General features: G+C 41.3%; 1 protein-coding gene across 1 annotated transcript; it reads right to left on the bottom strand.

Annotated features, from left to right (window-relative positions):
- Positions 1 to 761: 761 nt before the first annotated feature.
- On the bottom strand, positions 762 to 14023 carry aco2 (aconitase 2, mitochondrial). Its single transcript, XM_054767966.1, has 17 exons — positions 13927 to 14023; positions 12403 to 12545; positions 11886 to 12144; positions 11716 to 11808; positions 11491 to 11649; positions 9911 to 10061; positions 9355 to 9459; positions 9125 to 9216; positions 8713 to 8818; positions 8445 to 8602; positions 8298 to 8371; positions 5057 to 5168; positions 4106 to 4384; positions 3844 to 4035; positions 3633 to 3765; positions 3441 to 3562; positions 762 to 1781 (listed from the first exon to the last, which is right to left on the bottom strand). The coding sequence occupies exons 1-17, from the start codon at positions 13960 to 13962 to the stop codon at positions 1647 to 1649; spliced, it is 2349 nt and encodes a 782-aa protein (XP_054623941.1). The 5' UTR covers positions 13963 to 14023; the 3' UTR covers positions 762 to 1646.
- Positions 14024 to 14153: the final 130 nt, after the last annotated feature.

The following is a 14153-nucleotide window of genomic DNA, read 5'->3' as shown; positions in this document are numbered from 1 at the left end:
TTCCGATGTTTTTACTTCACAAACATCTGTTTTTTTTTGTTGTGCTCTTAATATTCTTACATTGTTATGCACTTCACTGAATACACGTGCACCGCAACACATTTGAATAAATTTCCTACGTTTATTTCAGTAAAATTCTCAGATCCTATTGAATCACAGAGTATCTCATAAAATGTGAAAAATTGTCCATAAGTTGTAATTGTAAACTATTGGTTCATACTCAGATCTACAGAAATGTACTCATTTTTAAAAGATATTCTAATTTACTTCGATGTTGGACACAGGAGAATTTTGGGGGCAAAACGGCAAATGATTTGAATGAGAGCCAATGGAAGAGTCTTTGTTATTGTGATTGTAAGAATGTGCGACAAATTAAAGGCAAAAAATCATGCAAAGATCCTGGAAATTTTCAAGTACCGTAAAAATATTGGTATTCCTTCTTTACTTAGTATCGGATTGATACCAAAATTGGCAGTATCGCCCACTCCTCGTGTGGATGCACTCATGCAGGCGGGACCAGATCGGAACGGGGAGGGGGTGGGGGTTTAAAGGGGGTAATTGCTCCATCAAACAAAACACTCAATTCTTTATGACATTTGGAAGCACAGTTGGAGCTTTCCAACACATACTGGCTTTCTAAAACACACTGAACTCGTAACAACACACGTAATGTAATTGTGGCATTTCCCCAAGTCAAGCTGTTTTTGATTGAATTTTCCATTTAAACTAAGAATGAAACATATATAAAAGGTGGGCCAATAATAGGTATAGGCTTTCGGTTTAATTTTTATAACATTTTGTAAATGGCAAATGACAATTCTTCAAACCTACAATGATTGCACTATATATTTTTTAAAGCTCTTTTAAAACTACCTAGTGCCCCGGTTGCCGTAGTAGTGCACTCCATTTGCCTCAGCGGCAAACAACACTCCATTATTATCGCACTGAGGTGTTTCTAATGTGCCAACTAAATAAAGCAACGCAAACTCTCACCACAGAACAGCAATTTAACTGAGATCTGCCAACATTTATTTATACAACCCATTATCATCATTTGTAATACAGATGAAATCATGTGGGAGAAAAAATAAAACATATGCACTGACGCTTGAAATAAAAGTGCTGTAAAGCAGTGTAACCCTGACATTTAACATGACCTCACTTCATAAGGTTAAATTCATTATTTTTGTCATGAAGCTACAGCACTTCCCTTCCTATACATCCATGATTCAGTGGTAACATTATTATATCAGCTTGGTTTCTTATTCCTCAGTAACCTTCCTAGGTTGGGAATATGGCATGTGATGGATAAAGTATAAGCATGGCGTAAACAGCCTGAACCGAACCTTTACATTTAGATGATAACCATGATGAGCCTGTGGGCACAAGCCAACACAGGAGTGAAATATGAATGGAAACCCCCATCAATGTGGGACCAAAGCAGGATAACTCACGTACAGGGATGTAGAATGTTTGTACAGCTGTGGACCGGTTGCTATATTGTTCGAATAGACACGAGTGTGACATGTCAGAATGTTTTGCGAGGTACACAGACGCTTTGACTTCAGTCCGACGCAGATCACGAAACAAATCCTCACACATTCCTCATCGCCTTTCTTCCCCCGCTGACAATCCTCCCTCATCCCTCAGTGCTGGAGTGCCTTCATCCTGTTGAGAGCTGAACCGGCCTTGAACCATTCGATCTGTGTTTCGTTGAAGCTGTGGTTGAGTTCCAAGACGTCTTCGCTGCCGTCGCTGTGCTTCACGACAGCACTCAAAGGCTGAGGGGGAAAAGTCTCATTTTAATATACTGTACAAATATATACACATACAATTATACAACACCCGTCTGTCCATCAACACCCCTCAGACTTTGTTTCTTTTCATTGAATGAAAAATAGTCGGTAAAACGCGCAGTCAATTGACGACAGCTTGTCACAGGCTAAGCCAGCGTGTGTGAACGCTCACGTTTTAATCTCATTCGACTTGCTGGTGTCTCTGTTTACACATTTTGCCTGGCTCTCACTGCCTCTCTTGTGGCAGCTAGCTACCTCGTTTTTGTCGCACGAGCAAGCTACAAGTGGCTATCAAGTTCATGGGGCACATGCTAACTTACCTTTTTAAAGTGTCACTTAATCTTGCTCCATTGTTATCGTAATAATACTTATGGCTTGTCTTCAAAACACTAATTGTGTCTCAGTTGTTCAACAAAAACGTAGTGTGTCCAGCTTTAAGGTAGCGACGCCAACACAGGGGTCTCCAACAGTTTGTTTACTAGCAGTAGCTCAACAGCTGAGGAGTAGTTCAAAGAATATTTGCTTCACCTCTTAGTTTTATAGGTGTTCTATTCAAACATGACGCCCGTATTTAATGACAAATGAGCACACTGAGTGGAGTTGTGCTTTGTAAATAAAGTACAATTTAAATGTTGGCAGTCACATAAAACACAAATAGCTCACCTCTCCTTTCTTTTTGTCAAAGTAGCTTTAATAGTGCTGCAAGTTGGATACACCTGTGCTATCATAAACAGACTCTAAATGTACTCTGTTTATGCAAGACTATATATAACAAAGTAAAAAGTGATTTCCCATGTATTCGCATTACTCTATAACAGGCGTCAAATTAAATTAGATTTGATTTGTATGAAATAATCCAAAATGTTGTACTTGTGTACTAGTCACATAGTACTATTGGACTACATAGGTCAGCTAACAAAAGGAGGCTCTTCATTTTAGGCTCACTTTAAGTGCTCTCAGCAACTTTGCCATTAAATGTCAGTCCAGTGGCAGTAGAAACATGTAGCAGCTGAGTGCAAAACTTTGTGCTCGTCATGCACAAGTTTCCTGTGGTGGCGCAGAACCGGGGAAGTTTAATACGACCGTTCTCATCGTTCATATGAAGCGGCATCACATGGGAATCTCCCACGGGATGGCAAAAGGTCATTAGCTATAACAGAGAAGAGCCAGCCCCAATCGGTGGAGTAATGTTTGGTTTAAACGCTTCATTGAGCACCTCAACCCTCGCCATATTATATTTAGCCACCACTACATTGTGGATAAAACTATACCCCACATGCATATAGAGGTAAAATGCATGACTTTTTCCTCATACCTACCGCTGCAAACTATTGTTCTCTGTAAGTAATATCACTTGATCAAGCCTTTTCTAGCATTCCACACTACAAAATAAATAAAAGCATGTACAATTCGTGTTGATATTGGCCGATATTCAAGGCTACAATGTAGGTATGTTATCGGAAGTGAAAAAGGGATACCCCTAGTTATTAGTACACATATTTCAGCCTTTTCTCTTTGCATTGGTCCCATTTTTGCTGGGGCAAGCAGCATATGGCCGCTGGCCCGCAATTTAGACGTCCCTGTCTTAAGGGTTATTAAGGAGGAGAATGTTTTGGGTAAAACTTCTATGCTTGCCATTCTCACCTTTCCTGGAGTGAATGTTTGGAGTCCTTTAATGGAGATCTTGTCATCGGGGCAGATCTTATCATAGTCTGATGGGTTGCTGAAGGTCAGAGGCAGCAGGCCTTGCTTCTTAAGATTTGTTTCTAAAACGAGGACAAAATGTCAGCCAAGGCTAAAATAACCTCGTATGACAGATCTATTGTGTGCATGTACCGTGGATTCTGGCAAAGCTCTTCACAATGATGGCTCTTCCTCCAAGATGTCTGGGCTCAAGCGCAGCATGCTCTCTGCTGGAGCCCTCGCCGTAGTTGTCGTCTCCAACCACAACCCATGACACACTGCTGGCCTGCACGCAACAGAAAGCCAAGCATTCCTTCTTATTCGCAAAACAAGCTAGCTTGAAGTCATTCCCTTCAGCGCTCACCTTGTAGTGACGAGCCACATCGGGGACTCCCCCGTAATCTCCTGTCAGGTAGTTCTTCACTTTGTTGATGGCATCGTTTTCACTGTTGACTGCACCGATCAGCATGTTGTTGGAGATGTTGTCCAAGTGGCCGCGGAATTTGAGCCAAGGGCCGGCAGCGCTGATGTGGTCCGTGGTGCACTTGCCCTTCACCTGCAGAGGCAGAAGACACTTCATTAATTGTGTCAGAGAAATAAAAGCAAATCACGTATGAAGATCTGACCTTAATTAGAACCCTCATGTCCTCCAGGTCTTTGCCACTCCACTGGTCAAAGGGCTCCAGCAGCTGGAGGCGGTTGCTCTGAGGGCTGACATCCACCTGGAGGCTGGTGCCGTCAGCAGGCGGGTGCTGGTAGGTGTCCTGGCCAGGGTCAAAGTCTTTGGTGGGGAGCTCGTCTCCATTCGGAGGCTCCAGCTTGAATTTCTCACCGTTGGGGGCGGTAAGGTAGTCTGTCTCAGGGTTGAAGTTTAGCGTTCCGGCAATAGCCAAGGCAGTGACAATCTACAAAAGACAGTGTTATAAAGCATCTTATGGTACTTCTTTAAATGTAATACTGTGAAGAAAAAGTTGTAGATATTGTGGAACCTCTAACATCAAACATTTTTAGGACAAATACATTCTCTAAAATGAATCATCTTTATGCTTGAGTTTTACTTTTAGCACTTACTCATTTACTTTTACTTATATCATAATAAAAAACATGCATTACAACAGAGTCCCAAATATTTACCTTTTAACGACTCACTTTCAAAAATACAACACTAAAAATGACTATTTTTTTACAAAGGCTACAAAGATTTCACTTGTGTTGTTCGTAATTGGACAAGCTTGACTCCTGTTGGTAGAGCTAATACTTTTAGATAGATTGCACTGTTGTGTTGAATTTTTTGTACCACAAGAGCTCTCGTAAGTTGTACTGAGGTCATCAGTCAGCCTTCCACTTGCCTGTTCCAGTCAGTGTTTATATGCAGTTCAGTTCAACTGCATGGAAGCTGTGCAATGTGAGATAAGCGTGTTTGTGGAAAGTCTCGGTCCATGTAGAAAAGTTGCTTGTACATTTCAGAAAGATTGTTTTTAAAAAGGCCAATAAATCCGAGGATGACCAGCATCATAGTGTGTATTATATCTATTAGTTGTATATCTACTAAATGAATGAGCTTTGACAGAGTTTACCTCAGGAGATGTAACAAATGCGTGTGTTGCAGGGTTTGCATCATTCCTGGCCGTGAAGTTTCTGTTAAAGGAGGTGACGATGGTGTTCTTCTCACCTTTTTTCACATCACGTCTGTAAAAAAAGTTTGATATCAGAAACCCCATATGAATTACAGCGATCCCCGCATTTTCGCAATTCAGTATTCCAGTCCCAGCAAATTCGCAGATTTTTGGTTAAAAAAAAAAAAAATAAAATAAAATATATATATATATATATATATATATATACATACACACACACACAAACTTGTCTATAGCGGCCACTAGAGGGAGTCTGCGAAAGTGGCCGCTATAGACAGGTGGCCTCTATAGACAGGTTGGCATCCAGTTTGATTGTTGACCAGTAGAGACAAAAAAAAAAGGACAAAAAAAAGGGGGGGGGGGGAATAATACTAATAATGTTGACCAGTAGAGGGCACTGCGGACTGCGGATAAAAGTTGTACAGCACTACTAGGCTTGTTATTATCATGGTTCATGGTTTTAATCCTGAACATGCATAAACAGTCAAACAGTAGCACATCACATAGTACAATTCACAATTTTGCATGTCCAAAAAGGAGTAGGAAGAAGCAAAGCTTATTTAATCCTACCCCTCATCAGTTTCACATCAGTTGCAATACATTTATTCACCTCTTCTTCTTCCAAGTGTACTTTGTAGGTCTACATGACAATGTAGTGCAATCATAGCCAAGGTTTTTACTTACTAAAAGGAAGCTCGAGGCTTAATAATAACAACAACTGATAGAATATATCCATGACCCACAGAACAAAGCTGTGCTAGTAATGTCTTACGCTTGTTTTTAATATTTTACTTTTTATACGGCAGAGTGTCATTACAGCTTTAGTTCATCAGGAAGTGACAGGAAGTGACGGTGGGCGTCCCAAGCAGGAGAGCTAGGCTCAGTGCTAGCTGTGAGTTTTGAGAGAGTTGGGAAGTGTGTTTATGTTGGCGTGGATGTAAAGTCCTGCAGTGTTCTCCGCTGTTAATAAAGCCATTAAAGTGTATCGGCGGCGTGAGTCTCTCCTTCCTCACAACAAGCGGCATTACAGTATTGACCAGTGCACACCAGGAAATAAACAGTGTCATTTTTTACAGGCATTGGCTGGACAGCTATGTAGGAGCAGCAGGAAGGAGAGACGATGCTGAGAGATGTGTGTGTGTTCTGAGCTGCTGTCTGGTGGCCGCGTTCAATAAATAAAGTTGGCAGAAGCAACAGGAGAAGTTTCCTTCTTTGCTTCGGAGCTGAATAACACTGACAAGTTAACAGACTAGTAGCGAACGGAAAAGAAGACGGCTTTTTTGTGTCGAATACAGAAGATGAGGACTTTGATGGATTTGTGGATGAGGATTGATGAAAAATAACGTGAGTACATTCTAAAATACTTCAATTAAGTACAACCGAACTCAGTTTTGCTCCCGCTGCCGCATGCATGCTAGCGTATGGTTTTTTTTTTATTGTAGTGTCGCTGGGAGCACGTCCTGTTCCCAGCCTACTTTGCGGTAATGTTTTGGTGCAAATGCTCTTAAAGTTACATGTTTGACCAGGAAATAGCAAGCTCAAAAGAAGACGGCTTTTTTATGTGGAACAACTGACAGTTTGTGTGGATCTTGTGAATGATTGTGACTGAGCTAGGACTCAGTAATTAAAGTCTACACACGACGGCTTCATTGATTGAAAAACAAAACTTTTTCGTGCATGAAGCTTCTACTTGAGTTGGTAATTTGGCCGCTATATGCAGTCAGATATTGACCAAGGGAGATAAAATGGGTGGCCGCTGGCCGCGCTGGACAGGTGACCGCTATACACAGGGTCTATAACATGTAAATTTGCTGCGGGGGATTTTTCAGTGGCTGCTATAGGCAGGTGGCCGTTCTATAAAGGTGGCCGCTAAGACAGGTTTGACTGTATGTGTATATATATATATATAAAATTTAGCACTTTCTGCAGCTTTTTTTTCTTATAGAAAACATCTCATTCATCCCAAGTCTGTAATCGTAATCATTTATAAATGTGATAAAGCATAAATGCCCAGCATACAGTACAGCACATACAGGTGCTGCTCAAAAAATTTGAATTATGACTAAAAAGTTGATTTCATTAATTTCATTCAAAAAGTGAAAATTGTGTATTATATACTTTCTTTACATGCAGACTTGATATATTTCTAATGTTTATTGCTTTTAATTTTGATTATTATAACTGAAAACTAATGAAAATCCCAAAAATTATAATATTATGACCAATGAAAAAAAAAAAAAAAAAAGCATTTTAGAAATGTTGGCCAACTTGAAAGTATGAACATGTACAGCACTCAATACTTGGTCGGGGCTCCTTTTGCATGAATGACTGCAGCAATATGGCATGGCATGGAGTCTGTGCCACTCATTCGAGTGTCAGGAGAACCCAGGTTGCTTGGATAGTGGCCTTCAGCATTGTTGGGTCTGGGGTATCGCACTTTCCCCTTAATACCCCAAAGATTTTCTATGGGTTTGGGGTCAGGCGAGTTTGCTGGCCAATTAAGTTACAGGGATACCATGGTCCATACACCAGGTACTGGTAGTTTTGGCACTGTGTGAAGGTGCAAAGTCCTGTTGGAAAATAAAATCTGCATCTACATAAAGTTGGTCAGCAGCGGAAAGCATGATGAATTGCTCTAAAACTCCCTGGTAGACAGCTGCACTGACCTTGGACCTCAGAAAACACAGTGGATCAAGACTAGTGGATGACATGGCACCCCAAACTATCCGACTGTGGAAACTTTACACTGGACCTCAAGCAACATGGATTCTGTGCCTCTCAACTCTACCTCCAGACTCTGGGACCTTGATTTCCAAAGTGATGTGATGGTTTGGGGTGCCATCATAATAATCAAAATTAAAAGAAATAAACATGTGAAATATATCTTTGTGTGTATGAATGCATATAATATACAAGGTTCACTTTTTAAAATAAAATTACTGAAGTAAAAGTTTTGGGTCATATTCTAATTTATTGAGCAGCATCTGTATATATGACATAACGTGTCAGTGCAAGATGGCGGTGCCATGTGTTGCGACAGAAGCACTAGCTTTGACAGGCAAGCTGTATGGATTACGTAGACGCAGCTTCGGAGAAACGCCTTCTCGGACCGCGGTGTGCGGAGCAGCGTACCACTGCTAGCCGCTTTAAAGGGAGATGGAGGTGGGGGGGTTTCTCCTACCTGTCCCACTGTCCGATGCAAGGTCCACATGCATTGGCAAGGACTACACCGCCAACATCACCAAGGATCTTGGACTACAGGAGATAAAACAGATAATTTATAGATTCATAGAATTAACTGTGCAATTCTTGAAGCAGCATCACTCACATAACCGTCTCTTTCAATAGTGGCGCGGATCTGCTCAGAGCCGGGGGTGACAGTAAACTGAGCTTTGCACTTTAGGCCTTTATCTAAAGCCTGCTTTGCCACAGAGGCAGCACGGCCCATGTCCTCATAACTGGAGTTGGTGCAGCTGCCAATCAGACCTGAAGAGAACACAAACACAATCCAGCTGCTATCGATTCATAGCTACACGCAGATGAGGAAAAGAGTATTACGTATATGCACAGCTTTATCATGACTTGTCACTTCTTACCAACTTTAACCTCCAGTGGCCAGCCGTTCTTCTCAGCCACAGAACCTACGTCAGAAACCGGGTGAGCCAGGTCAGGGGTGAATGGACCGTTGATGTGCGGCTTTAGCTGGAAAAACAGTATAATGACGACATTGCAATTTACAACCTAATGAGATCCATAGCCGTTAGAAACTTCTTGCCTTTGCACATAATATGTAGACAAGCAAATATACAGCATGTACAGTACATACATGTGGCTTTTATGGTCCCTATATGTATTTTTCCCTGTCCTTCACATTGACATGAGTACAAATATTAATAAAGGGGGTACTTTTAATAAAGTACATACATGTGGCTTTTATGGTCCCTATATGCATTTTTCCCTGTCCTTCACATTGACATGAGTACAAATATTAATAAAGGGGGTACTGACCTCATCCAGATTGAGTTCAATGACCTGGTCATACTTGCAGCCTTCATCTGGCACCAGCAAGTCAGAGTACTCATCAGCCAGGGAAGCGATTTCTGAGGGGAATAATAAGACTTTATAGCGGTGCTTTCAAGAAACCAGGACCAATTAACTTATGAAAAAATAAATCCTATTGTTTTCTGCACTGAACATTGTGTTGTACTATGCTTATGATGAAAGGGCAAAAAACATACGTCCACGCCCAGTCTTCTCCAGGTAGGTCCTCATCCGGTGGTTGTAGGGGAACACTGAAGTTGTCGCACCAATCTCTGCTCCCATGTTGCAAATGGTGGCCATCCCTGAACACAAAAAGCACTAAATTACTTCCTACTGGATCCGTACAAAGCAAACAAAGCCATTAAAAAAAGGTGCCCTATTTTAAGAAAAGAAAATCTCCATCTCCCTCACTTGTTTGCTCCACTTTTGAGCATTCTGACAGTCAGGCCTGTTTTGACACCCCATGTTTTCATGACGTCAAACAAAAGCCTCCTTCCTCATAGGCAAGATGACCTACCCCACGTCGTCTTCGAGCCATACACTCAGTCGAAGACTGGTGTGGACAAACATTAGCATTAGCATTAAAGCTGCAGACACAAAATGGAGTGTTCCCAGTAGGGCTTCCTAAAAGCATTTTTCAACTGTGTAAATTCCAGCAGCAACGCTATACTTTGGCCAACGCACTACTGCAAAACTTACTTCACATTGATGTTTGAATAGTATATTATGGACCTTGAAGATTTTAAGACACACCAGTGCAGGAAATGGAGTCGACACCCGGCCCGTGGTACTCTACTATTGCTCCAGTGCCACCCTTCACCGTCAGAATGCCAGCCACCTTCAAGATAACATCTTTCGGTGATGTCCAACCTGAGAGGGAACCTGTGAGCCTCACTCCTATCACCTATCAAATGAAGATAAGTGTAAAGAAGAGCAGTTGTGGAAAATGAACGAGTACTGAAAGAAACAAAACCAAGACTGTGCCTCATTCAGCAACTTTCGATGTAAAAAATGTGTTGAGGTTTTGGGGAATTATGATGGGGTGTCCGTCTCGAGACATCGAAATCATGAAACGAGACGATGCACGAGATTAGGTCCACAAGAACGCGACAAGACAAGATTTTAGCATTAATTTCAAGAAAAGCACAATGAAAAAACATGACTGGACAAACAAACTTTGTTATCTAACCGAATCACAAAACCATGCAGGTGCGTTTATTGTCCCACAAATTGACGCTAAACAATGTTATTGTTTGGTCTTTTTTTAGACCAAATTAACCACTGTTATGATAGTATAATGTATAATAATAATATCTTAATAATGCAATATTTCCCTCAATAGGGGTGCCAGCATTAATAGTTCCAGCTTGTAGTAGAACAATGCCAGCTCACTGTTGTTGTCTATCTACTTGCCTCTGTCTATTTACTACAGGTATGTCGAACTGTCCTATATTTATTATAATAAAAAGAAACATTATACATATTCTTAAGACATATTTGTGGTTTTATTAGTTTTTTGTATCATCATTTTAGCTTTTTGTAGTTACATAATGCCTTTTTGCTGTATTTGTACACTTTTGCTGGGTTTTTGTTTATTTTATTTTTGCCACATTTTGGACGACGAGTTGAAAAATTGCTAGAATTTGTATTTAGCACATTTAGATCTTAATGAGGTTTTAAGTAGTATGCACTCATGTCGGACACACGCTCTGGGCAGCCCCAATGCCGGCCCGGACATCAAGAGAACCAGACTACAGAGCGGAGGGAGCCACCTGCTGTGGCTGCCATGGTGCAATGTAGTCGGTGACCCGCTCTGAGCAGACTCGATGCTGCCAATATTAATGTTGATGGTGATTAATGGTCTCCGAACATCTACATGTTTTTATCTGATAAATCTTAAGTAACTTTGATCATATGTAGAATTACTACGGCTTCTGCTTGGATATTAACAAGCGCTGCAGCTGTTCAACGCCGATGGAAAAAAACATCCACATGTCACTCACTGACACTGGCAACACCAATGTCGGTTGGATTGCAGTTTAATGTGTCTGTATAGCACTTAATGTGCGGTTCCTATAATGCCTTGTGCACTGACACTTCCCTATTACGTTTATTATCATTCATAGTAGCGATGCTAAAGTTCAGTCTGATTGGCTTCTGGCTGCCCCGTTCTCGCAAGATAGCTTTTCTCCAAATGAGAAATCTCATGACATTTTAATCTTGTGAGATCTTGTGACACCTAGTTTTAAGCAAGAGCAATTTCTAAGACTATAGAAGAAATATACATCACTGAATGACCACCCATATGTACAGTAAAATAGTCATATCCTGACCTTCGGACATTTGAGCTCCCAGGGGATCCCCGCCATGACATCTACAGCATCTGCGCCTCCCACTCCGATGCAGATGGCACCAAGCCCGCCACCGTTTGGTGTGTGGGAGTCTGTCCCGATTAGCATCACACCTGGATAGGCGTAGTTCTCAAGGATGATCTGAAGAGAATGTAAATATGTCACGAAGCACTGAAAAGCTGAGAACTTTTAGTCATAATGCCATACCTGATGGATGATACCAGAACCAGGTTTCCAAAAGCCAACACCATATTTTGCACCAGCACTTGACAGGAAGTTGTAGACTTCATGGTTGACTTCCTAGGATTAGATCAGTGACCATGATTCTTTTCCACCAATACATTCCAGCCTCATGATGAGGCCAACTGCTAACTCACCTTTGCTCGGGCCAGATCCTTGTCCCCACCGATCTGAGCCTCGATCAAGTGGTCACAGTGGATGGTGGAGGGAACAGCCACCTGTGGCAGGCCGCTGCTGATGAACTGGAGCATGGCCATCTGGGCCGTGGCGTCCTGCATGGCTACGCGGTCAGGACGCAGGCGGAGGTAAGTGCGTCCACGATCTATCTCCTGGTTGTGGGGGTCATCGAGGTGGCCGTAGACGATCTTCTCTGATAGGGTGAGGGGTCGATTAAGCCTGGGCAGAACAAATGAGTAAAGATAATATTTCTTAGACGATGGGGGGGGGGGAACCGTTTTAGTTTTTTATCCAAATGGGTAAGTGCAGTTTTCCCATATGCCAATTAAATGCTAATTAATGTATAAACCATCCCAAAATAAGTGTTAATTTGCAGGGTAAGAACAAATTAGCCTATTACAAAATGTTGCGGAAAAACTGAAAAGAAAAACAAACACTACGAAAACAGTGATGTCCGTGAGCGGGACTGGCGGAAACCTTTTTCGCACGATGTCAACATTCGAATGGAGCCGCTCATAGTTGATGAAGGAGCTGGGCTCAAAGCGGCTCATGGACACTTGGGCCTTGGCTCTGTAAGCAGCTGCTACATGCAGACGTCGTGCTCCATGGCCCAGAGCAAGCTGGAGATAACAGAAAATACATTCATACAGGTTTTAATATTTACAAATAAAAAAATTTAACAGATTTGTCTAGTCATCCTGCCTGTCCCATCATACTTTTATCAAACAGCGATGCTGCTGTAATTTCGTAATATGTCTTGATTAAAAAGACAGTAAAGTTTTCGTACATGCACAACTATCTCTTCCGCTGGATAAAATAATTCAATGGGTGTCAAATCCAGGTTAACAGTGCTATGCTTTTGTTTTTAGTTTTGCACTCAAAAAAAGGCACATTTTAACTAGACAGTAGTTATGTTGGGGCAAGCTGTGATACAATACACGTCAACATATATGGAACAATTTCCATACAAATGACTCGTTTGAGTCTAAAATTTTATGTTGAGAAAAAGCGGTTGACCTTGTATGTCGACGTCGACTTCAGTGAGTACGTTTTAATAACATTATAGACCGGGACTCCACTTCGACACAGAAGGGTTGTCAACATGAGCTGGACCAACTTAAGTGGGTTCCACTCTATAGTATATTGCCTTTTTCCCCCTTTTCAGCATTGCCCTAACACTCCTTTGTATTAAACATTATGTCTTAGGATAATTTTCCTGTGGCGAGACAAACAAAAACAAAGCAGCTGCCAACCACAAACCCAAAACAGGGCTCAAAGAAATGCATTCTCAACCTGTGGGACACAATCGCTAAACACTGGACATAATGTTGAATTCAGAAATGTTGACAATAGTTGTCATATCATTATTTATGGGTAGTCTATAATGACCTACTTTCTTTTGTCAAATCGGATGCAAAAAAAATAGCCTCACAGGTTGTGTACAATCTGATGTTAAGCACCTGATGGTCAGCATTCCTTCACTTTTATTCTCTTATTTTATTTTTGCCTTATCACGTTCAAGTCAAATCATATATATATGCAAAAATGTTGTATTTTAAGATATAAAGAAAATGTAGAAGGTCGTGTTTGTTGCGTAGCTGTCAAATGGGGTTTTGGTCAATCCATGCTGCTCTTCTGTATGGCTAACCTTGTGGTTAACCTTGTGATCTAGAGTCGAACTCCAAGCCCAACATAAAACACACTGAATGAAATCGACACTTGGGGAAAAAACAGCATCTTTCAAAATGAGACAGTGGTGGCATTGTCAATGTCAAGTCAGAATGATACAAGTTGATGCCCTCCGATGCGTTGAGTAGCATAGGGACACTGTGACCCGGCTAGCCACTTGGTTACTAGTTCGCCGCTAGTACTCCCACAAACTCGCTGCTAAAGCTCCTATTGTCTTGGGCTCCTCACAACAAAGGCGAATAATATCAAACATTAAATAATAGCCCCTGCTTCTTCAGTGACAAGATTAAAACACGCAAATATGTCTCATACCTGAAGCCTCGCGACAGTGAGACAGTAGGTTGCCATTTTGTTCACTGACAAAGATGTGTCGGCTGGTTTTGACGTCACATATTTATAAGAAAGCTTGCAGGTCCTTAAAGTACAAGTACAAAATTGATAAAGTGAGTAAGTAGGTTCATTTTGGTCATAATAGATTTATGACTCACCTTTAGGTAAAATATTATAAACATATTATGAAAATGTTAATTATTATTTTA

Source organism: Dunckerocampus dactyliophorus, chromosome 2 (genome assembly GCF_027744805.1).
Source record: "Dunckerocampus dactyliophorus isolate RoL2022-P2 chromosome 2, RoL_Ddac_1.1, whole genome shotgun sequence".
Taxonomy (NCBI): domain Eukaryota; kingdom Metazoa; phylum Chordata; class Actinopteri; order Syngnathiformes; family Syngnathidae; genus Dunckerocampus; species Dunckerocampus dactyliophorus.
The sequence above is the reverse complement of the archived record's forward strand: the minus strand, read 5'-3'. Positions and strand labels throughout refer to the sequence as shown.

Bases quoted from the DNA above. Each gene is read 5' to 3' on its own strand.
- aco2 (XM_054767966.1), bottom strand. From the start codon at position 13,962: ATGGCAACCTACTGTCTCACTGTCGCGAGGCTTCAG. The intron at 10,062-11,490 runs GTCAGGATATGA...TTCATTTGATAG, and splicing joins GGGAGCTCAAATGTCCGAAG to GTGATAGGAGTGAGGCTCAC. The intron at 5,169-8,297 runs GTAGGAGAAACC...CTTTTTTTACAG, and splicing joins TGCATCGGACAGTGGGACAG to ACGTGATGTGAAAAAAGGTG.